The 25,354-nt window shown below is 36.0% G+C and overlaps 2 protein-coding genes across 2 annotated transcripts in view; one reads left to right on the plus strand and one right to left on the minus strand.

Annotated features, from left to right (window-relative positions):
• Positions 1-3,332, plus strand: part of LOC130082243 (mucin-2) — a 28,287-nt gene extending 24,955 nt beyond the window's left edge. The window contains exons 31-40 of the mRNA XM_056247011.1: positions 126-388; positions 660-828; positions 1,081-1,185; positions 1,283-1,323; positions 1,421-1,546; positions 1,676-1,771; positions 1,899-2,027; positions 2,127-2,166; positions 2,451-2,571; positions 2,969-3,332. Of these exons, the coding sequence (XP_056102986.1) occupies positions 126-388; positions 660-828; positions 1,081-1,185; positions 1,283-1,323; positions 1,421-1,546; positions 1,676-1,771; positions 1,899-2,027; positions 2,127-2,166; positions 2,451-2,571; positions 2,969-3,170 (1,292 nt within the window). The 3' untranslated portion in view covers positions 3,171-3,332. The remainder of the gene's footprint in view (positions 1-125; positions 389-659; positions 829-1,080; positions 1,186-1,282; positions 1,324-1,420; positions 1,547-1,675; positions 1,772-1,898; positions 2,028-2,126; positions 2,167-2,450; positions 2,572-2,968) is intronic.
• A 1,919-nt stretch (positions 3,333-5,251) lies between these two features.
• Positions 5,252-24,623, minus strand: tollip (toll interacting protein). The gene is made up of 6 exons (XM_056247155.1): positions 24,465-24,623; positions 17,503-17,652; positions 12,003-12,185; positions 8,503-8,655; positions 8,091-8,181; positions 5,252-5,847 (listed from the first exon to the last, which is right to left on the minus strand). Exons 1-6 carry the CDS (start codon positions 24,495-24,497, stop codon positions 5,627-5,629), a joined length of 831 nt encoding a protein of 276 aa, XP_056103130.1. The 5' UTR covers positions 24,498-24,623; the 3' UTR covers positions 5,252-5,626.
• Between the last annotated feature and the right edge of the window lie 731 nt (positions 24,624-25,354).

The following is a 25,354-nucleotide window of genomic DNA, read 5'->3' on the forward strand; positions in this document are numbered from 1 at the left end:
ATATATATATATATATATATATAGTATTTATATACAGTATGTTGTATATATATATATATTTTTTTATTATTATTATTGAATATTTGAGAGACAGTATAAAATTGTGTAACTTCTGTCTTTTACAGGTGATATCATTTATAATGTTACTGATGGCTTTGGTTGGTGCTTTACTGCACACTGTAATGCAACTTGTGATATCGTGAAGATTTCAACATCTTGTGGAACCTCTCCATCACCATCCATTTCTCCTGAAACAACCACATATTCTAGCACATCAACAATAGGCACAAAACAACCTGTCACATTAATATCCACAACTAATACAAACACAGAAGTAACAACTACAACCTTTGGGCCTAAGTGTGATGCTCTTGATCCACCAAGACAGGTACATCCTACTTTAAATAACTTGGTCCTTTGTTTCATAGGTTGTATCATCAGTAGGCCCATGATTGACCCTCCATTTCAGCAGAAAAACAAGAAAATCAAAATTAAATTAGCATGTTTACATTTGACACGCTTTTTTATCCAAAGCAACTTACATTGCATTGGATAAGTACTTTTGGATTAGTAATTAATTAATCAATCATATTTAATAATAACATGTCAGCAAGCTAACGCAAACGGGCTGAACCTGACCAGTTTTATTGGTTTTGCAGCCCAATGATACTTGGCAGAGTGGATGTCAAATGTGTCAGTGTGAGAGTGAAACACTGAGGGTCCTTTGCCAGCCTGTTACTTGTCCTGTTTCACCACCTGTTACTTGTGATAAGCCTGGACAAGTGCTTGTCAACAAAACAATTGACTGCTGTGAGATCTATGAATGCAGTAAGTGATCTGAACACAACAAATATTACATATAACAATTAATTTAAGTACTTTGCGTTTTATATATTTTTAGTTTTATATATTTCATCTATATATTTTGTATATATTTAATGTTAAACTGGTTTTCAACTGATGAGCCTCTTTGACTTGTAAAAGTTAAGCAGCACATTTGTGGTCTAAACATTTATTGTAGAAATGTCTGTACATCTAAAATGAAATCCTAAACAAAAATGTTTTATATATTTTCTACAGGTTGCGATATAAATCTGTGCCCTATTCCCACACTACAATGTCCACTGGGCTTTATACCATCCTTCAGTGTAACTCCAGATAACTGCTGTCCAGAGTTTGTTTGCTGTCAGTATAAAAAATAGTTCTCAATGAATGATAATTTACTGTTTTGGTATTATGCAATGCACAGGTTTGCACTCAATTCATTTCTTATTCTTTACAGCACCCACGGAAGTTTGTGTCCATAATACCACAGTGTATCAGGTAAAATTAGATTTTTTTTGTGTATAAATAAATAGCTTATAAAATATCTAAACAACTTACGTGCACACTTATTCCCTCTCACTATTTTCCTCTCTAGCCTGGCTCACCTATACCAAGTGATGATCCTTGTACACTTTGTCACTGTGGTTGGAATGTAGACCCTGAAACAAAACTTATTTCTCCTGAGTGTGTGATAGCTGATTGCAACTATAACTGTCCGGAGGTATAGAGGTCTATTTATGCCTGTAATGAAGACTAGCTCAGTTGGGTTATACATGTGAATAATAAACAAAGACAGCTTTAAAAGAACACAATGCCCTGTTAGATATAAATTTCTCCTCTTTTCCTATAGAATCAGGAGTACCAATTTATTCCTGGTCAGTGCTGTGGAGAGTGTGTTAGCACTAATTGTGTGGTTATGCATGACAACGTCACAGTTACGATTTCAGTAAGTTCTTACATTCTTTCTAGCATTTTAACAGCTGTATTGTAAACACATCATATTAAATGGCATTCATTTCTGCATGAAGAAACCTTTTAATATGTCTATAATCTATATATTTCTTCACGAACAGGTTAACGAGATATGGCAACCAACTAATGACAAATGTGTGACATACATGTGTGAACGAATCGACGGTAACTCATTGGCAGTTGAGATTAAGACTGCTTGTCCTGCCTTTAATGCTGAAGATTGTATCCCTGTAAGTGGCTTTCACAGGACACTATTTTGATTGAACTATTGGTATTTATATGTTAAAATTAAGTCTTTGTAATGATCAATGCTTTTTCATTTTCTACAGGGAACAGAGACAACAGACGCAGATGGCTGCTGTAAAACATGTGAGTCTCAGCTGAGACAATTTATTATGGGAAATTATTTAACAATTGCATGTGTAATGAGAATCAATTCTCACTCTTAGAAACATGTATGCACCATTTGAATCATGATTTGTGATTTATGAAATTGACAGTTAATGCCACTCATATATACATCTGGTTGTTTTTGGGAGCAAAATAATATTTTGAGAGAGAAGAAAATAGTGCTTTTTAAAATTTTCCAGGACATACAAGATGTAGAAGTATATTTTGTAACACTTGCTTAATGTGTTTCTCATTTATTTTAGGTACACTGGAGAGCAAATGTAATGTCCAGAAGAACAGCACCTTCTTGGTCAGCAATGGCTGTATAAGCAGCACACCTGTGGAAATTACTTCTTGTGCAGGCTTGTGTGGTACCTCATCAATGTGAGTATCAAAATCAGAATCCTTCATTTCTAAATATATGTACTTTTTGTGCCATGCCACTGCTCCACATAGTATGGAAGCTTGTTTCTGCCACAGAAGAAACATTTTGAAAAAGGTAATTGTGACTTTTTATTTCACAATTCTGACTTTTCTTTTCTTGCCGTGGTGTTCATATCTGACATTTGACATTTTTGTGAGTTTGTACATTGCAATTCTGAGAATTAAGACAAACTCGGAATTGCAAAAAAAGTCTGAATTGTAAGATAAAAAGGCGCAATTATATTTTATTTTTTTTAATCCATGGCAGTAACAAGCTTCCATACTATGGAGACAAAATTATACTGTCTGTGCTGGTAATTAACAACAGAAACCATCTCTTCATTGTATGTTAAAACAGATATTCAGTGGAAGCGAACTCTCTTGTGCATTCATGCTCGTGCTGTCAAGAAATGACAACCACCAAAAAGGAAGTGACTCTGACTTGCGCAGATGGGTCAAACATCAACCACTCATACATTCACATTGATTCTTGTGGCTGCAAGGCCAGCGATTGCCCTGGTCAATCTTCTTCCTTAAAGAGACGTCGGAGGAGATTGTGAACCTGCTTTTCTAACAACATCCAATAGAGCCATTTCAAATGTATCTTATGGGATGAATCTGCACTTTTTAAATGTTTGTGATTATTAACTCTATGGTGTCATGAGAATGACAGCTCTTTTGTTTCTTGTCTAGTAGCTCTTAATAAACTAATGCAAATTGAAGTTTTCTTGCACATTTTCATTTTTCTGGAAAATTACAATGGTCTCAAAATTCTGCATATAGAAATAAATCTGTGAATGGCATGGTGGAAAGATTATGGATTCGCATCGTATTGATTTTGGATGCAAAATTATTATATTTGTGGGCAACCAATGACCATTGCTCATGATCTTATATATTTGAATTAGAAGTTAAATCCATGTTAAGTTAGTGGTATGGCAAGTATAGCCTTTTAATTTGCATTGTACAATGCTTTTATATTTATTTATTTATTTATTTATTTAAAAGGGACAATGCATATGAATGAACATAGTTTTTCAGCAATGTACATATGCCAAAATTAGCCCCCTGGCTATTTTACATTTGTAGTCCCATGTGAGGTCATCAAACATTATACAAAGCAACTTACAATAAAAGAACAGCAATTTGTCACAGATCCAACATTTATAATATATACACTCACCTAAAGGATTATTAGGAACACCGGTTCAATTTCTCATTAATGCAATTATCTAATCAACCAATCACATGGCAGTTGCTTCAATGCATTTAGGGGTGTGGTCCTGGTCAAGACAATCTCCTGAACTCCAAACTGAATGTCAGAATGGGAAAGAAAGGTGATTTAAGCTATTTTGAGCGTGGCATGGTTGTTGGTGCCAGACGGGCCGGTCTGAGTATTTCACAATCTGCTCAGTTACTGGGATTTTCACGCACAACCATTTCTAGGGTTTACAAAGAATGGTGTGAAAAGGGAAAAACATCCAGTATGCGGCAGTCCTGTGGGCGAAAATGCCTTGTTGATGCTAGAGGTCAGAGGAGAATGGGCCGACTGATTCAAGCTGATAGAAGAGCAACATTGACTGAAATAACCACTCGTTACAACCGAGGTATGCAGCAAAGCATTTGTGAAGCCACAACACGCACAACCTTGAGGCGGATGGGCTACAACAGCAGAAGACCCCACCGGGTACCACTCATCTCCACTACAAATATAGGAAAAAGAGGCTACAATTTGCAAGAGCTTACCAAAATTGGACAGTTGAAGACTGGAAAAATGTTGCCTGGTCTGATGAGTCTCGATTTCTGTTGAGACATTCAGATGTTAGAGTCAGAATTTGGCGTAAACAGAATGAGATCCATCATGCCTTGTTACCACTGTGCAGGCTGGTGGTGGTGGTGTAATGGTGTGGGGGATGTTTTCTTGTCACACTTTAGGCCCCTTAGTGCCAATTGGGCATCATTTAAATGCCACGGCCTACCTGAGCATTGTTTCTGACCATGTCCATCCCTTTATGGCCACCATGTACCCATCCTCTGATGGCTACTTCCAGCAGGATAATGCACCATGTCACAAAGCTCGAATCATTTCAAAGTTTCAAACTTCAGTTTCTTGAACATGACAATGAGTTCCCTGTACTAAAATGGCCACCACAGTCACCAGATCTCAACCCAATAGAGCATCTTTGGGATGTGGTGGAACGGGAGCTTCGTGCCCTGGATGTGCATCCCACAAATCTCCATCAACTGCAAGATGCCATCCTATCAATATGGGCCAACATTTCTAAAGAATGCTTTCAGCACCTTGTTGAATCAATGCCACGTAGAATTAAGGCAGTTCTGAAGGCAAAAGGGGGTCAAACACAGTATTAGTATGGTGTTCCTAATAATCCTTTAGGTGAGTGTATAGTATACACAATTTATAGTATGCAATGTTTATCCTTTTGTGTCCACAAAAACACTATCATAATTTGAAAGGTCCTGCAAATGTCTTGTGTGCTGTGCAATGACAGGCAACGTACTTCTTATATACTGTGCAGATATTTGCCATTTTACACTTAGCGTAACAGATGCTCTCAGAGACCTGTTCTGGTAATTGTCATAAAGTGGTTTGTGCACATACAAAAGACCCATCAAAATGACATACTCTGATATCTCTTTAATAATCTTCAAAATAAATTATATTCATGTACATATATGTAACTAAATTCATACAGATAAAAGCATAATATCAAACATCTTTAAAACATGGGATCACTACAATACAGATATGGTATACTGCCCTCAGTGGACATGCGACACGATACTCTTTTGCAAAATTATCCTACATTCTCTATAACATTCCAGAAACATTCATTCTGAATGCTGATTTAGCAAAAACAATTACAAGTTGTTAGATTTACTTGCTACTATTAAGGGTTGATAGACTTCAGTGTGCATTTTTACAAGGTATTTTTGGTATAAAGTTTTACATTGTTGGTACAGTTGAATATTTAAGCTGTGAGTGGCAGTTCTTCAGTTAAAGCTCCTCTGCCATCTGTAGCAAGGAGTTTATGGCAGCATCCTTGTTGCCCTGTTGGGCCTCCAAAACAGTGCGAATCACTTCCTTGTCCAGGTTGGGAAACATATCCTGAAGGGCTTTAAGGTCTTCTTCACTGCAAATGGGGCTCTGTGGTGCAACAGGAGGCACAGCTGGCATTCCCATTGGTACCACACCTTGGTTGTACATACCAGGGACACCTAGGAAATTAGGACAAAAAGATAATTTTTTGTTTTATTTTTTTATAATTGAAAGAAGTATTTAAATGTGCACAGGAAACCATTTTGGGGATTATGATTTGATGTTGTTGGGTTTTTTTTTAATAAAAAGGGAGTCCTGCTATTTAAAACAGAATAGGCTTCCTTTATTACTATATCCCTGACATATGAAATAATAGTTAGAAAAAAATGACACATGCTTTATGTTTTGCATCATATTTGAAACATTAGGCTTTTATGGCTCAGATAGTATGGTGTAGTGAGAATATGGATCTCGTACTCGAGGAGGAAAAAACACAGTACAGCAGACTTTTTACTCCAAATGCATTTAAATATCAGTTGTCACTCGATATCTGCCAATAATATGTATTAGATGATATTTAAATGCTTAGTTTTATGATCAAAACTCTGTAATTTCAGAACATATTATGTAATACAATACAATGATGATTGAGAGATGAACAAACACATATTCCTCAAAAGTCTGATGGATCGTATTTGATACTCGCATTCTAACATCTCACATTTATAATAAAAAAGATGGATAATCAGGTAAACCTAAGTTTTACTTCAATCTAGTAAGTGTTTATCTTGAAATATTACTAACAATGTAAGTTATTCTTACATTTACTTTATAAAAATCAGGACTTCACAGCCAAAAGACAAGGTGGACGGGGTGAACTATACAAAACGGCCTTTTACCCGATAAACAAGTATAAACTCAATCAGGCGACAGAAGGCATGTAGAAGATTGTGTACAACAGGTTCCTCAGCAAAGTTGATAACTTTTTACTGATAATTTAGAGACTTTTGCACATTTATGATTTACGTATCATATGATACAGTAAGCTTTATACACTGAACAAAATGATAAACGCAACACTTTTGTTTTTGCCCCCATTTTTCATAAGCTGAACTCAAAGATCTAAGACTTGTTCTATGTACACAAAAAGCCTATTTCTCTCAAATATTGTTCACAAATCTGCCTAAATCTGTGTTAGTGAGCACTTCTCCTTTGCCGAGATAATCCATCCATGATATTGTTTAAAATGAACCTTCTCATTGTCAGTATTTTAGTCATTGTATAAATAAGTAAATTGTGTAAGGCGATGTAAATAAGATATTGGAAAAGTTTAAAGGGAAACAATATTAACCGACTATTCCGTGCCGACTCACTGTAGGTTTAGTCAGCTAGTCTCATTAGAGAGTCCATACCATATTTATATATTGTAAATAATTAGCATATTTAATAAAATAATTATTAAACAATACTGAAATAGTTTTAAGAAGATCATAAATATATTATCATCGTTACACTTCCTTCTTTTCGGATATCTGAAAAAATCCAGGAAATTAAGCTGCCTTTTCACGCTTAAATGTTAAACCCTTTGATCTTCTTTCAGTCTGGAAGCAAGTTCTGGAAGCAGAAATGTGACGACTGTAAACTTTCATTTAACTTTGTGTCGACAAAAGGAAAAGGCATAAGTATAGAATTAAGTAAAGGGGGGAATTTTCAAAGTGTCTCCCTGTCCCCCCGGGAACTGCGCCACTGCAAATAGAGATCACGATTCTCCCACAATTCTGAATAGACAACTAACCAAAATAACTTTTGCTGCAGTCTATTCAAATATGTTTAATAATTTGAATGAATTCTGTTTTTTTTTTTTTTTTTACAAACATTGGTTATAAGGAATGACTCACTTGTCATCACCTAGTGGTTTAACAATGTAATCGATGCAATCGTTATTTGATGCGCCAAGTTACTTTCAAAAGGTGATTTGCTCTATTTTAATTACTACCGTGGACATCAGTGTTTATAACCGAACAATAAACTTCTATCCCAGTACCTCTGTGATAATTTGAATATTTTGTAACATAGAAATAATGTTACTGTGAGGTTGAAAAGACTGTTTGTGAAGTTGCTTCATACCTAAACATGACAACCGCTCTCTCTGGCTCAGCAGCAATGCGAACACATTTATATGTTCCAGTGTGATCGTACTTGTCAAAGGTCTAATAGACATAGCCGAATCATTGTCATTCAGGAATAAGATCACATGGGTATTGAAATCGAGATTGTGATCTTTTAACAAATAATCGTGCAGCTCTATCATACAGACCCTGAATTTAAGCGCAATCGGCCAATGTTCGATTACAGTTTTAAAATGAATATTGCCTGATCGCTTTGTGCATCTCTAGTTATGATTATAGATTGTTAAACACACCTGCTATGGGCACATATCCAATCCCTTGCTGATAAACTGTAGGCATCAGAACCACAGGTTGCGGCTGCATCATCATTCCCGCTGGTATTGACTTGGAAAAGAAGAAAAGAAAAGAAAAAAAGATTCAGCAAAAGTTGACAAGTTCTTTCCCTGAGAGAGCTACTGTTCTTACAATTTTTCACGATTGATAGCGCATGTGTGAAATTTAGAGCATGTCCTGACCAGGAAATTTGAACAGGTTACAAGTAATTTGAGCAAAAATACAAAATGACACATTTACAGCCAAGAGAACATATAGCAATCGCAATCAAATTGGTTTACAACTTAACATCAACATTAAGCAACAGCTTTTATCTTTAGTTTGCAATAACACCTGGTTATGCCATAATTTTCAGTATTTTTTAGGACTTACTGCAAAAGACATGACAAGATTAATCATGCCCTCTTTGTCATCACCCTGTCTTCCGCTCAAACTGTACCACTCATCCACTACGGTGCCCTCACGCAGGCCCTCTGGGATAGTCACGTGTGTCCATGCGATGCGATCATCCATGGAAAATGCCCTCTGTCCACCAACACACAACAACCATCAGTTAGGAGAGGTTACTGCCAGAATTACATTTAGGTTTTCAGAATTAAAATTTCATGATTTTTAAAAAAAAAGTTGTGTTTGTTTGTCTGTTGATATTTGTGAGTGATGTAATAGACAGCAGACAAACGGCTTTCTAAAGCAGGGTATCTGCAGGGTATTTTTAGCCTAGTCCCAGACTAAAAGCAACTTGCACTGACTTATCTTAAAATAGGTCAGTGACATTGTTTTGTCTCAAGATGCACAGCAGTAATGTTTTTTCTAAACATTACGTTTCTAAAAGCTACTTATACATCCTATTTGACCTTAGTCACCTAAAACTAAGATTAAAAATGAAAAATGAACACTGTTTTGAAATAGCCTACTTGAAAGGCAAACCCACTGTGCTGATATAAAACAAAGGAAAGTAAATTGCTGCTCCAACAGGATATTTGTATTGTACTATTGTAAAAGTCTAAATTACTTTATCGTCTTTTTTGTTAGAAATAAAGATTTTAGTCAAGTTTTTATTTAAACTACATATTAATCAATTCTTGTCAACAATACTGAATGTTGCTTTAGTCACAGTTATTGTTTAATGATGCCGGTGCCGTGTAAAAAAGGTATTCAACAAATATTTTGTCATAGTTTTCGTTACCAAAATTAAATATTAAATATAATTTTTTTTGATAACACTAATTAACCTTCATCCTTCCCTCACACTTTGTAACATATCTTGATAGCATATAACATAACATAACTTTTTTTTTTTTTTTTTTTTTTCAAAAAGGTTATTTTATTTCATTTTGATAATATTTTTTCTATTTAGTGGTGCTTGCTAGCCTGGTTAAAACCAGACCATTCTCAGTTGTAACTGAGTTATGGTCTGGCAAAGCGTCATAGACAAATCATTTCCAGAGGGGCGTCACCAACGGACGTCGCGGATAGACCTAAAACCAATCAGAGCGATGAAGGAGATGACGTATGCAGAGCGGCGGAGAATCTCCGAGTGTTGTTCTTTGCTCGGTTTTTAACAAAAAGGAAACGTTCAAATCGCTTAAAACAGACGCGATAGCTGATTCGAATGAGTGATGTTCGACGGCGGCTAGGGATGGCCCGATACCGATACTGGCATCGGGGATCGGGCCGATTCTGTCCTCATATACTCGTACTCATAAAAATTCGCCGATACCACGCACCGATACCACGTACATTTTGCAAAACGAAACTGGCCGCCGCGAGTGCTTTGTCGAGGTGAACTGAGGCATAGGAAAGTATAATGTCGGCGGTTTGGGCTCATTTCAAGATAAGGGGTGATGACAACAGCAAGGCAGACTGTGAGTTATGTTCAGCTAAGGTGTCGAGAGGAGGGAAAGAAAGTACATCGTTTAACACCAGCAATCTAATTAAACATCTGAAGACGCATCATAGATCTGATGGCCGAGCGCGCGCGCGGGCGGTAATGCACTCACTCTGTGTGTGCGGGTTACGGGAGAATAAAACGATTCGCGGGACTCCCGCAAACTAGAAATATCTATGAATAAAACATAAAAACTAAAAGATTTTTATTCATCTCTTGCAGAAAAGCAACAAGAACAACTACAACAAAATAGAAACGATTTACAGGCCAGAGTTTCTATTCATAACATGGTTACAGCGTTGAGCGATGTAGCCAATCACAGACATATGTGTTGATTTCTTGAACGCAATGGCCAATCAGAAGCATTTAAGATAGACTCCCCTCACCGCTCAAAACGGACTTTTTTGTTCAGTGCTGAATTCTGTATGCTGGCAAATCCTCTAATTATAACAAACAAAGTGTGGATATTATGAAAGATTGATTGTGCAGTCAGCTTCATTGATAATAACAGAGATGTGTGAGATCGCGATGAACTGTCAGCTTTTAGGATTTATTAAGGGAGCGCACTTTGCGCGCATTCAGTCATGCCAGACCATGCACGCAGTAGCCTGCTTGCTTTTATGTTAAATTAACAGTGGTTTGTGTGTTAATACATTTATTATTTTACTCATTTTTATTTATTTTTAGACTTGTTAAAACAAGCAGAGAAGAAAATAAAAACAGTCTTCTAACCTGTGTTCTAAAATAGTCGTCTTCTTTTCTGGGAGCCTATTACTTTTGCGGTAGAAATATCGGTATCGGTACGCGGTATCGGCAAGTACACAAATGTAAATACTCGTACTCGTATCGGTTTGAAAAAAAAATGGTATCGGGCCATCCCTAACGGCGGCATCCATCTTTGTAATGTAGGCTACAAAATCTGCTTCAAAATCCCAGCGCTGTCGTCATCGTGTAAAGCCCGCCCCAACGTTTCTGATTGGTGCCTCGATTTCGACGGATTGGAAATGAGCTTGAATGAGCTCTTTGCCAGACTAACTTTCAGAGCAAATCTAAATTTGCCGGAAGTTGTCTGGGTTTTCCCAGGCTAGGTGCTTGCCAGAGGCAAGGCAAATTTTAATGCAATTTTTTAATTTTATTTACCTTTAAATTACTAGATTTGATCAATAAGTAATAAATAATTAGCAATTTAAGCACATTCCTCACATTCTTTCTACTTAAATTCAAAATATATCAAATTCATGCATAACCCTTTTAATTCATATCAAAATATCTTATATTGGGTGTCTTTACCGACCTCTTGTGGAAAAATAATAATATAACATGACATTTTATGGCTCTTGCCACTAGATGGCCTTATAACTCTATATGGAGCAAATAAGCTGTTCCGCTGGGTCCTTGAGTCATTTCTCTTCAGTATGCATTCAAATACACATGTAAACATTATAAAATAACTTTTTGGTAAAGTTTTAGCATTTTTTAGTTTGAATTATGAGCATTTTGAAGGTTCTTCTATGTGTACTGAGGCATTCCTCGCACTTCATCCATTCCTTAGGGGGTCAAATTGACCCGTGAGGGAAGGATGTTACTTTTTTTTATTTTAACCACAAAATTCCTCCAAGTCGAATCCATAAATTTTTTTGTGTGTATTCGTGGTTCAAGTGCAACAAAAGTCCTAGGGTCTTGGACCTCTCTGATGAGCACTCAATTAAAAAATGTTTTATATAAAATATATATAATATAAACATTTTTTATTAAACAATAAAGTTTCGGGTCAAAATGATGCAAGGTAAGGATGAGGGTTAAGATTGCTTTATTTCAAGGAAGTAATCCATGTACAAAAATAGATGAGAGCTTTCTATTATTTATAGCTCAGATTAGAAAGAGACAGGAATGAAGTAGATAGAATGAGGTAAGACAAAAGTATGGGATGGTCAACAAAAATGAAAAGGTTTTATATGTAACACAAAGGTTATTTCAGTCTGACCTCATCAAAGATTTCCAGATAGAAGGAGTCCACCCCAGGTGGGACAGTGCACTGGATGACCTTGTTCCAGCGAGGGTTCTTTGCTCCATTGTGGGCAGTAGGAGTCTCATAGACAGCATACCCAAGTCGAATCCTGCAGTAAGGGTCCATGCGTGTCATACCATAGTTCTTTGCAAGCTTTGCCTGTGGAAATAAGATTCTGATATAAGATAATATCATAACTTCTAGGCTTTTGAAATTCCTTGAACATATTCTGTATTATTTTTGGACACCTAAAGTCACAGATGCACAAACACAAAAAAAGTCGCAATGAGCCATTCATGTACAAATTCAGTATTAAGCAAAGCAACAGGCTGAAATGTATTGCTCATGTTAGGCCTAATCAGTGTATTAACCACAGAAAATATGAGCGATATAAATAACTTGTTATTATTACTATACTATTATTATTAATACCTTTACACAGGTTAGTCACTTTAACAAGAAAGACCTGCAGCATAAAACAAAAATACACGTGGTAAAATAGACATATTTTCTCGATTTAAAAAAAATTTATTATTCTAGAATTATACATAAATTATTGACACTGGCCAAAAAGGCAAAGTTGCATACCCTAATCCTAAAGGTGCAGTCACATTTACTGTTGTCTAACGAACTTTCGCAGGCAAAATTCTGTAATTTCAATAGAAATCCATGCAATCGGGTATTTCGCACAAGGACGAAATATTTTGCTAACGTGACCGCACCTTAACTTAGATGCGGATTCATTTTCCAGTCAATAACAGCTCAAGAAATAATCAGTCAACAGATCAGAAACACTTGGGACGCTAGCTTGGGATCAGCTTAGGCCACTCTGGGATATCTCTGAAATATATTTACCTCAGAAACTAAAACAATGCCCACTTCAGGTGCCCCAACACCTGTGAAGAGATGACTCCAACTCCTTTGAGGATTTCAGATGACTCTGAATCAACATGCACCAATGCTAAATTTCTATATATTGTAATTATATTCACAACTTGTAATAATTACTTTAATAAGCACATCGTTTCTGCCGTAAATTAATACTGCGTGATTTGTATATGCAGAGGTGGAAAGTAACAAATTACATTTACTCGCGTTACGTAATTGAGTAGTTTTTTTGTGTACTTCTACTTTAAGTAGTTTTTAAAATCTGTACTTTTACTTTTACTTAAGTATGTTTTCTTTGAAGTATTGTACTTCGCTACATTTGAAATCATATCCGTTACGGAGTAAAAAATAATAAAAGAAAAAAAACACACTCCGGAAACTACTGCATTGATTGAAGGGCGGGAGAACAAACGCGCAAAAAAGGTGACGCAGACCCAGCTGAAGCTGAAACCGAAGCGCCAAGCGAATTATGGCCAGTATGAAAATACTTTGTAGAAAAAAGCGTGGTTGTCCTCGAGGATAGATATCCAATTTGCAAAAAATGTGGACGCAAAGTGGCTGCAAAAAGAGGATATAGGACACCATCACAGTGCTTTAAGTGGCCCAAAAGAGGTGGCGGTACTCTATTATTATTTATTTATTTATTTATTTTTTGCTGACTCCCCTCCTCCCCTGAGGTAACAACTATATTGAAGGAGTTTTATATAAACAGCAGTCAATAGACGACCTTATAAAAAATAATAAATCCTTTTATTAGTTTGTGGATTTGCTTTAGCTAGAAAGAGCTACTGAACATAAATAAAATGTGCAAAATGGTATTGAAAAAATACCCTTAGAATACCCTTACCCTTTTTTTTTTTACAGTAGAAAGAGCTACTGAACATAAATAAAATGTACAAAATGTGGATATGAATCCAACTGGAAAAACTTGTTAAAATATATATTTTGATTAGTCAAATAGCAAATAGCATATAGTGAAGCTCTATAGCCATCTAGTGGTTAAAGTGATTTTTATTTTATTTTAAAACTGCATTTTCCAAAAAATGGCCAAAAATCTTACATTAAACTATGTAAAATTATCCATGTTATCTCCATGAATGAAAGTTAGAAATCTGGGTCTTTTATAAAGTGAATTTGACATAAAATGCTCTTTTTTTTGTGTGTAAAAAGCCTATTTAAATAAATATTTATTTATTTATAGAAATTTAAAAGATATCATAAGTCCTCCAAAAACTGCACAAATGTTGAGTAAAAACATAAATAAACAGAGTAAAATTAAATTTGTAAAAAAAAAAAAAAAAAAAAAACTTTTATTCTGTTACAAAATTAAATGTTATTGTCTGAGCATCACAGTCCCGCCCACAGCCCGAGAGAGCTTCGGTGCCGGAAGTAAATTTCCCATTCATTTCTCCCATTGATGTTTTGGAAAAACCGTAAGTTATCTAAAGAGTTTTAGAGCATGTCTGAGGATAACCAGCTACGGCTGAACTCATAAGCATACAACATATCATTTCGAGTGAAAAAACGAAGAGAAAATCCAAATAAAATCGAAGGTACAAGACTGTGTACATATTTTAATTTCCGAGCGAAGGAACTACTCATCCCATAAACCACCGCGCCTCACTGAAGTCGACTGAAGCCACAACCGCGAAAGAGCCTTTTGAGCGACTTCCAAATTTGACGACGGCAACGCGAACTTTTTCCTCCAGTGAATTTTATATAGTGAATGTGCAGGGAAACTTCTTTTTCTGATTTAATGAAGCTTTTATGTAAAACACATTGAGCATCTGGCTCGCTAATAGGCTGTACTGCGGCAACTGCACATCCAATGGCGCGGGCGCCTCTGACGTGCGACCAATAAGCTAGCCCTACGTCATTACACGAGCTTCAGTCTTCACGGACCTTCGCGGGGTTCAGAGCTGGCGGGGTTTAACCAGACGGTACAGCTAACAATGACAGCGGCAAAAGCGACGAATGCGCTTTTCACTTGTAAAACTCAAGGGTGTATGGTTAATGTAGTCTCTGCTCTCGGTGGGACGAATTAGGAGGTGTGCATTGTGAAGGGAGCTCTGAAAAGCGGCTGCGCAGCCAAAGGATTAAAACAGATGTGCAAATGAGCGTACCGGTACGCTAAAAGCACGTTCTGGGCGCACGGAGAGGTGGCGGTACGCTCAAGAGCTATATTTGGAAGTGGCGGTACTGAGTACCGGTGCGTACCGGCCCACTTAAAGCACTGCTCCTGCAGATAAAGGTATGTCTCGATTTACGTGATGCAGAGGGAACCCCGTAATCTAGTCATGAAAATGAAATTTACATAACGCAGATGTCACGTAAAACACGCAAAATAATGGATGGATGAATACATGGAAAGTAGAACTGTGCAATAAATCCAATCGCGACATGGTCTGTGAATATTTAAGCTTAGCACAAAAATACTGCATGTAAATATAACCCTATTTGTTCTGCTGAGCTGCGCCGCTTTGTACATACTCAAGTAGGCTACGCGTGACATTCAGAGTCTCACAAACAATTTGAGGATATGAATACATGAACATTTCCAGAGCTGCTTTGAGAGAACGCCTAATGAGCATTTTCATAATTTTATTTGAGATAAACCATTGTCAAATACACTTCGAAACACTTTTTTACACTTTTGGTCTTCACTACAACCCGTCAAAATAAAAGTTTGGTTTTACTAGGAGAAATTAAAAGAAATATATTACTATTATAGGCATACAATAGAACGTAGCCTATTTCTCTAAATAATAATAATAACAACAATAATAATACATTTTATTTAAACATTATTTAAAGGAATATATTTTTTGTCCATGGTTTAATTTAGTAAATCTGTTTTTGCAGCGCTTCCCCCAAAAATAAAAGGACACAATTTTAAATTTACATTTGATTACAACCGTTTTTGATAATATATTTGGATTAAATCATAAAAAGAAACATTAATTTTCTGAATAAAATACATTTCAGGACAATATTTTTCTTAAACATTTTAATAAATTATTACTGTTAAAAATAAGTTGTTAATCTAATTCATTATCAATTATCAAATTTAATTGATTAGACATGTTTTATTGAAATTTTAATAAACAAAACAAACAAATGGTTTCAAGTTTGTTATAATAAAAGCATTTGTTCAAGCAAAAAAAAAATCCTGTTTTCATTAAAGGGGCACTTCACCTCTGGGAAGATGAATGTGTATTTAAAAGGGGTCATTTATGTAGAAGAAATGTGAAATTATTTTTGAATTTGGAGCTTTCTAGACTGAGAAAAGCCAGAAAATGTATTTTTGGCTTATGTGGATGAAAGACAACTACTCCCAGAATGCAATTGCTTCGCTGCCCTAGGAGGCCACGCCTACCGGTAACAGAGCGCAGATGTTAAACAACAAGCCTAGGCTACTAGTGAGTCTCCGTGATGAGTCTGCCTGGGTTTTTCGAGATCGCCCATGATGTCCAGGATTCGGCTTTTGCGTTCTACAGTCGCCATTCATCATGTTTACTGTGGCGAGCAGGACGAGTGAGGGCCGCGGGAGAACGGCGCGAGTCATGTTTACTGTGGCGAGCAGGACGAGTGAGGGCCGCGGGAGAACGGCGCGAGTCATGTTTACTGTGGCGAGCAGGACGAGTGAGGGCCGCGGGAGAACGGCGCGAGTCATGTTTACTGTGGCGAGCAGGACGAGTGAGGGCCGCGGGAGAACGGCGCGAGTCATGTTTACTGTGGCGAGCAGGACGAGTGAGGGCCGCGGGAGAACGGCGCGAGGCCGGTGGCGTGATTACCGATGAGCGACACCTGCGTTCATGTAAACAGTACATTCAGGGGGGGGGGGGGGGGGGGGGATAACTATCATCAGTTATGATAATCAAAATGATAACTATCATCAGTTATCATTTTAACAGATGATAATAATAATAATAATACTTAATTTAATAATACAGTTTATTTATTTAATAATTGATTAATACTGTAAACCGTGATATCTTCTGAGACGTTATCATACTGTGAAAATCTCATACCATTACAACCCTACACGGGATAGTCCCCCACCCCCGCTGTTAAAAAAGTTACTCAGTAACTTTTACTCTGAGTACATTTTAAATGAGCTACTTTTTACTTTTACTTGAGTAGATTTTTAGACCAGTACTGTTACTTGTACTTAAGTAAAATTTAATTGAAGTAGTAGTACTTTTACTTGAGTAGAATATTTTATTACTCTTTCCACCTCTGTGTATATGTACATTTCTGAAATACATTACTTCACCTGATAACAGATGACTTTAAATTGTAATGTAGACATGCATTTTCTGTAAAGCTGAAACGATATTGTGAAAAGCTATACAAATAAATGTGAACTGAACTGAATTAAATAGCTAGTCGACAGGGAAAATGAGAAGTACTCTTAAATTAACTTTAAAACAATGAAAAATGGCATGTTTTTTTCTAATATGTAGTAACGTAAAAACATAAGGTATTATGCTTTGCAATGTAGCAAAGTATCTGCATTTCCCAAAATTAAATTTTTCTTGTAAAATACTTTACTGCTGTCTAATATTAACATAACACATAAAGGTACCTGTACTACAGTGATGCTGAGGCGACCAGCTGTCCCCAAAGATCCTCCATACTGCAGCTGTCGGGCTGCCTGGGCGTCTAACTGTACCTGCTGTTGCAGTTGAGTCGGGGTGATCCTCAGAAAATCCTGAGGCAACTCACCAATGTAGACCTAAACACAGAATAAGAACATAAACAATATTTACAAAATTACCAATTACAAGTCATTCGTTTATGTGATCCTCTCAAATCAGTGACTTGGTTGTCCAAGTACTTCTAATGGAGCCATTTGAATGGTTAAAGACAAAGCATTTCAGTAGACATTATAAAGAGAAGTGAAGAATAGGGCAACCCTGTTTAACCCCACGTTTGATGGAAAATCGGGTTGATGTGCCTCCTGGTAAAGAGATTGAACTGTTTGAATTTTGCATAAAAAGAAACTGTTTCCAAATGTATCCCCAAACTCAAATCATGGAAACAATGGAGAATAAACAGGTGTTCAATTGAATCAAAAGTTGTTGCAATCGTTGTTTAATAATGTAATTGGTCTAAACTTGTCTAGAATTTTGGGATCCTTATAGTTGCCTGGCTTGGGATTTAAAACTAATATACCTTGCTGCTTCTTTTAACATATAAGAATGGGTCTTTTAATAAGTCCCCAAAGGAAACTCCATCCAGTTTTAGTTTGTAGTGTACTGTTCATCATTATCAGTGGGTGATGTCTTATTACAGTTTCAGTTTCTTATTGCAAATTATTCAACCCAGGTTTATTGACAAAGTTTGAGACTTTCAGCTGTTTGCAATGAACAAATCCAACCCCCTGAATAGAATCCCTCAAAACAGCACAAATCTGCCAAACAGGTGTTGTCTCAAGCACACCTGATGCAACAAATCAAGAACTTCATTAGTTGCACCAGGTTTGCTTGAGCTAGAACACATGTAATATCTGAACTGGCTGGTATGTTGAGTGTCACGTCTGACTGCATGTTAGAAATATGGCTAAGCCAAAGAATAGTCCAAAAAGTTAAGAGAAGATATCATCGCCCTTCACAAACAAGGAACAGGATACAAAAAGATAGTGAAGCACTAAATGTTCCTAGAGACACCATTAGAAGCATAGTTCACAAGGTCAAAGTAGGGCTGAAACTAACGATTTTTTCAATCGATTAATCTACTGATAATTTTTTCCCTGATTAAATGTAACGATTATTTTTATGATTAACACCAGTAACCATAGCTACATTGTCAAACATGGCAGTGTCCATAAAACAGTGAAGTTTTACAATGCGTTATTAAATAAAGGAGTCCAAATGAGGCGTGTGTTCATCAGTTATATTTTAAATAACCAACAACAGCGTTTAATGGTTTGTAAGCGGTTGCAGTAAGTGATGGCATAAAGTTATCAAAAGTTACAGCATTTGGAACAAAGGTAGCCTTTTTGTTTAGTCCTAGTTTTCTGAGTGACATACACAAAACTAAAGACTCCAAAACTATAGGAAGGAGAGTCAAAAGGTAGGTATTGTTTGATAGAAAATATACTTTAGATTACATTTGGACATTGTCATACTATGAAACTGCTATTTTTTGATTTTGCATATTTTTCTTATTTGACATGGAATAACTCAGGAAGAAAATAAAGTAGGAGGAAAAATCTTATTTTGGTGAAGTCCCTCTATATGTGAGCTGCATCTGGATCAAATTTTGTGGTGATTGCATAAAGTTATCAAAAGTTACAGCATTTGGAACCAAGATAGCCTTTTTGTTCAGTCCTTGACGCCCCCTAATGGGCATTTTTAAAATTGTTCCTCCATGAGGAATATCTTGTGATCAATGCAATAGATTATGTTCATTTTGGGCTCATTTTAATTGTAATAATACATTGTAGCAAATAGTACAAAATAATTATTATTTAGATTATGAAAAAAAGAAATTATATTTATCAGCAAATAACTCAGCACTACTTAGGAGTTAATCAAATAGGCTACATTCATTGTGACAAAATTAATCATATTTTTCAAAACTACAACCTTGATCAACTCAAACAGACTCTAAGCTTTCAAATGACACCAATTTTGAGTTGATCAAGGTTGTAGTTTTGAAAAATATGATTAATTTTTTCACAGCTAGGAGGCACCTGTGCACGATACACTTCGTTTTAGAGGGACTACTCAGCACTCGTTTAAAGTTGATCAAAGCTGAGATTAAGCTTTAAAATGATACTATTTTATATAATATTTTGTTTTGTTCCATTCAGTGGTTGATTAGTAATGTGATTATGATTCTTTTTTCCACGGGGGTCTTTACTTCAGGTTGAAGGGGTTAAAGGGGTCAACTCACAACAAAAAAATAAATACAAATTGTGCCAGTGTAAAATAAAAATAAATAAATAAAAAAGTGCCTCATATCTCTTTTTTTCTTTTTTTGCATTCATATGAGATCCATCTCATTTAGAAAATGAGAAAAGACTTTAGTCTCACATTTTCTGACATGAACATCATTAAAAGTAAAATAAACAGTTGTAGCCTACTAATACTAATGCTACTGCAGTGCAATCAATGTTATTCATGTACAGAAATAAAATTACATCATGCAAATCAATTTATATATTAGAGTTAGAGACAACTGCCCAAAACCTTCTTCAGTACACACTGGAAAAAGAGATGCACAACAGTTCTTTCACAACTACATACATTTTGGTTCGTAAGAACTTTCAATATCTAAATTAAATCAATTGTTTATTTATTGAGTACATTTAAACACAGCCATGTTTTGACCAAAGTGCTTTACAAGAATAAAAAGTATACAAGAGGATAAAGAAGTAAAAAACTAAATAAGAAATAAACAGTATGCAAGGGAAACCAAGCATAATGTACTAAGGAGTGTTAAAGGCAGGGAGAATAAATATGTTTTGAGATAAGATTTAAAAGTAGTGAGAGATGGGGCATGCCTAATATAGGGAGGAAGGTTATTCCAGAGTTTCAGTCCAGCAGTAGCGAAAGCGAAATTTTTAATTTAATCAATCCTATACTTGACAGGGAGCCAGTGCGGAGACATTAAAATAGGTGTACTGGGTCCCTCCAGGATTCCGCGATCACAGAATTTTACGCAAAATCAAGAAAACCTTAAAATGCCGCAGAATTTGGGCCAGACGCGTCGTGTGACGTCATCACAGTTCACATTTAGCCAAAGGAAAGCCAAAGGAAAGTCCACTTCGAAGTAGCCTATGTGCGTTGAACTTGAATTGATCTGAACTTGTGTTTGCGCCGTTGCTTCAGCAATACATCTGTCAGTCAGTCAGACAACCAACCACCACAACTAGGGGTCGACCGATTATCGGCCTGGCCGATTATCGGCGCCAATATTAAGCATTTTTATGGTTATCGGTATCGGCCATTTTCAAAACCGATTTGCCGATAAAATAATTAAATGCGCTATATTTGGCTCTGACGCAGCCACCTTTGTCGGAACTCACCACTCTGTAGACTAGACTAATGTCCCCGCACATCTGATTTGTTGGGAGTCACGAGTCCGGCCAATCAGCGCGGAAAGCTGAGGCACTGAAAGTGTTGCACTCTCACACCGAGAGAGCACTCGCTGACTAGAGCCGCTTCACTGATCACGCTTCAGTTGTCTCTCAAAGTTAAGGCAGCAGCAGACTTTGCTGAAGAAGCAATAGCTAGATTACTACACTGAAGTTGCTAAATACCTCAATATAATAGAGCCCTGTGATTTCCGCGATGCAGAACAGACGGAGTCGCGGAATCCAGTCCTAAAAACGGAATTTACTGTATAAAGCGGAATATCACGGAATTTGTCAACTTTTTGATGAATTAATAAAAAGCAGGTCAGTACAAATCAAACCGCAAAAAGACTATTTAAATATGAATCCTGCGTGTCTCTAACGTTAAATGAATGGCGCAGAGATGCGTGATTTCAGTTAACTTACCACACACACTGGAGCACGCGTGACGCTTGCGCTGTTTTCAGCCTCAGCCGCATCATTATATGAGGACATGATTGCATAAACATTATCTCCAGAGCCGCTTAGTCACTTCATGAGCTTTTTAATGCTTCAACTGAGAAAAGTTATCGACATATCATAAACACACAGAAACTCAAAGATCTGACCGGCAACCCGTCAAAATAAAAGTTCGGTTTTTCACAAGGCCCTAAAAATTTAATTTTTGTTAAACTGTAAATAAATTGAATAAGTTTGATTTTAATTCATTAGAAATGCTTTTTGATTACTAAAATTTATTTAAAAATTAAAATAGAGTCTTTAAGTTTTACAAAATGTTTACAGAATGCTGCTGGGTGCTCCCTGCACTTTTTACAAGTTATTATTATTATTATTATTATTAATAACAGTTCTCAGATTCAAAGATATGTTTAAAATCATTTAAAGAAAGTATTTGTCAAAACCCTTTGTTATTCTTAATTTTGACATTAATTTACAGTTTTACACCAGACATAGCTATAATTTATATATATATATATATATATATCGGTTCAAAATATCGGTTATCATTCTATTTGACCTGTAATAATCGGTATCGGCCCTGAAAATCACATATCGGTCGACCCCTAACCACAACCTGCTCCCGCTGTAAGCGCGCATCTCTCTCACACACACACATTTACGACCGTGCATGCTATGTTACTGAACCGATTGATGGAAATGATGTTACTCGTGTCTGTATGCTACGTATGCTACATAAAAGAGGCTCGCGCACTCTGTAAACAACACCAAAATGGACGAGGAGCAAGATGGAACGAGTGAAGGAGACCCACACACCTGCTACTACTTTAGCCTATAAATTAAATTAAATAATATCAGATTTTTTTTAACGGAACAGTTTTTTTTTTTTTTTTTTTTACCTTTAGACAAAATATAAAAGTAAAAAGTTTAGTGAGATATTAGTGAGAATAAGGAGGAGAAAAAAACATCTCAAATTTATTCAGATGCCCAAACTGAGCAAAAATAGCAATTTGGTGCAGTTGTTATATGGCCAAAAATGTAAATCATTGAGATCTTTATAACAGTATAGCAGACTTCTTACATAAAATGCATCTAAATATCATTTGTCACTCTATATCTCCAAGTAGGCCTAATATGTCTTGGTAAGATGATATTTAAATGCTTAATTTTAAGATGAAAGCTCTATCATAAATGTGTATTGTTGGGGCAAAACACAATGTAATGCAATAGGCCTACAATGATGACTGAGAAATAAGCATTCCTCAAAACTAAGCTTGTTGTATCATATTTGAAACATGATATACAAAATTGATTGAACCCTACCCTACTATACAAATCACAACATGCAAATAGGAAAATGTTGGCATTATTTTGTCACTTTTGGGAGCAGTAGGCTAGATGGAGCCGTTTACCTCCAGTATTTGTAGGCTAGCGGTGGGTGCTTCAGACAGATTTACAGTACGCACGGAGATGAGAAGGGTATGTATGGACTTATCTAACTCAGGGGGATACGGTGAATAAGCTTAAGTCCCAAAAAGTTGGCGTGTTCCTTTAAATCTACAGGGGGAGCATCCCCCCAGAGGGCCTGACAACCATCACCACATAGTTTCACCAAATCCTGTGGAAAACTGCAATAAAAAAATCATTTTAAATTATTTATTTATTTATTTTAATTTGGTGTTACATTTGAAATAAAATGTTAACATTATATTTAAGTTATTATCAGTGTTCTCCTTTTAGAAATTACAGAGCCCAATGGTTCTTGAGGTCAGAAAAGTAATACAAATGTTAGATTCTCCCTGAAAAACTACACAAGGAACACCGCACATGTAGGCGCAAATTTTGAGAATCAGAAATCAGAAAAAAGTCCTGCGTAATCCAGTAATCAAGCCGAGATGTTACAAAGGCATTGCGGTTTCAAAATTACCCCTGGATAAAATAAAAAAGCATAACTTAACTGAGAAAGTGGCTTAACTGGTAAAAACATGACTGACAAAATCAGTGATCTGTTTGTCAAAATTTAAACTGGAGTCAAATAGGATGCCCAAATTCCTGGCACATTGTGTATTATATGGGGCGAGAAAGCCGAGAGAGTCAGGCTAGTCAGGATCTCAATAGTCTGACTTCTGATGCAACTCAAATGTATGTTTATTCTTTCAAATTAACTGTTTAACAGGATAGATTGTGACATTTTAAAAAATAGCCTACCTCTCTAAAACTTTACTTATACAGTAGCTATTTGTTATTGTCCAAGCTCTTTTCCAGTTCATTTCCAAAAAAGATGACCAAAGTACTGCTGAACATGGTACAAGTTTCTTTGTAAATACACTCCTATTATATCAGTTTACTATTGTTGTCTTTTACTATATTGATATCACCAAACCTAAACAACTGAGGTTGACTAGAAGTGTCCGTTATTACGTCATGCGTCAACTTCCCTTTACATACTAAACTGCTTGCTAAATCACGAGCCCGATGTAGCCAACAATACCGTGCAAAAAATATTACGTCTACAACTATTATCCATCATGGTAATGCGCAAACTGTATGTTTGTAATCAAATAACGTTCAAGAAAAACGTTCAAATAAATTAAATAATACATAGTCTGTTTAACGTTAGTTACAACACGGACACAATTTGATTTTTTAAAGTCTGGCATGAAATTATATTTGATGACGTATAGTCATCGCATCTTTCTTGACACAAACGACCTACTTGTTATGAAGAACTCGACCTTTCGGCAACACAAAATTAAGAACTGGCATAACGTTACGTATAGCTACATTTTGTACTTTTCGATACTTTGTGCGTCAAACATTGTGATGTTTAGACGCCACTTGAGCTGTCTTCTTCGTGTAACATCTACACATGCCTATTGTTACATTGGTAATTATGTACTGCGCAACTTTCAATGTTTGTTTTCATTGGGGAAAATGTTTATTATGCAGCATGAGCAAGCTAACATGTTGCTATTAGACTGTATTTAAACAAAATGAACTCTTACCTGTCCCCGTTGCGTGCTAATTGTTGTTGCCATTTCGAGGTAAGATAGACAACGGTTGTCTTATTTTTCAAATAAGCTAAATATAAAAATAATTACGTCAGAATGCACTGATATCTAACGATATGCACTGGCGAAGCTCACGACCGGAAATGAACAACCACCCTCTCAGGCCCAGCCCCATTTTACATTTCAGAATAAAAGTATTTTGCCATCTATTTAAAATTAGAATGATTACATCGGAGACTTCTCAACGAAAACTCACACAATCACCATGACAAAAATAACTTTTTCCACATTATTCAAATCACACACACGCGCGCGTGCGCGCACAAACAAACACTCATTCATTCAAACATTAATCAAACATAGGCCTACCACATTTGAACCTGCACACAGAAATCCCTGTAATAACTGTCTACCTAAATTGTGTCTACCTTCACAGAGCCATGATTAATATGTTTTGATGTTCCTATTCCCTATAAGATGCTCCAGGCCAATACATATACCAATTAACAAAATTGGTGAATGTGGTGTTGCACATAAATGCACTATGAAGTCTACTTAATCTGAAAATTACATTAATGCTAAATAATCTGTTTAGGGAAGCTACACACTTTTGTTTTGATTATGGAAGTAGCTTCTAAATGTGTTTAGGCTACTGTTGTTCATAACCTATAATATAAGCAGATATGCAAAGACATATTTTGAATTATGATAACTTTTGCCATTATGCTCTAAAATAGTCGATATATAGAATAGAAACAATACCCGTTATCATTAATTTGGTTAATAAAAGAACAAAAACAAATTTCTGAGGATATTATCAAATACAAGTGAGGAAATAATATTTTTTTCATCATTATAACAAAAAGCAATATGTGAAATTAGGG

The sequence above is a fragment of the Rhinichthys klamathensis genome, unplaced genomic scaffold (genome assembly GCF_029890125.1).
Source record: "Rhinichthys klamathensis goyatoka isolate OS25496 unplaced genomic scaffold, OSU_Roscu_1.1 h1tg000042l_1, whole genome shotgun sequence".
In the NCBI taxonomy this organism is placed as follows: domain Eukaryota; kingdom Metazoa; phylum Chordata; class Actinopteri; order Cypriniformes; family Leuciscidae; genus Rhinichthys; species Rhinichthys klamathensis.

Coding starts and splice junctions, on each gene's coding strand:
- tollip (XM_056247155.1), bottom strand. CDS start 24,497: ATGGCAACAACAATTAGCACGCAACGGGGACAG. Junction 17,653..24,464: donor TTAGCACGCAACGGGGACAG/GTAAGAGTTCAT, acceptor TTCTGTGTTTAG/GTCTACATTGGTGAGTTGCC. Junction 12,186..17,502: donor TCAGCATCACTGTAGTACAG/GTACCTTTATGT, acceptor TTATTTCCACAG/GCAAAGCTTGCAAAGAACTA.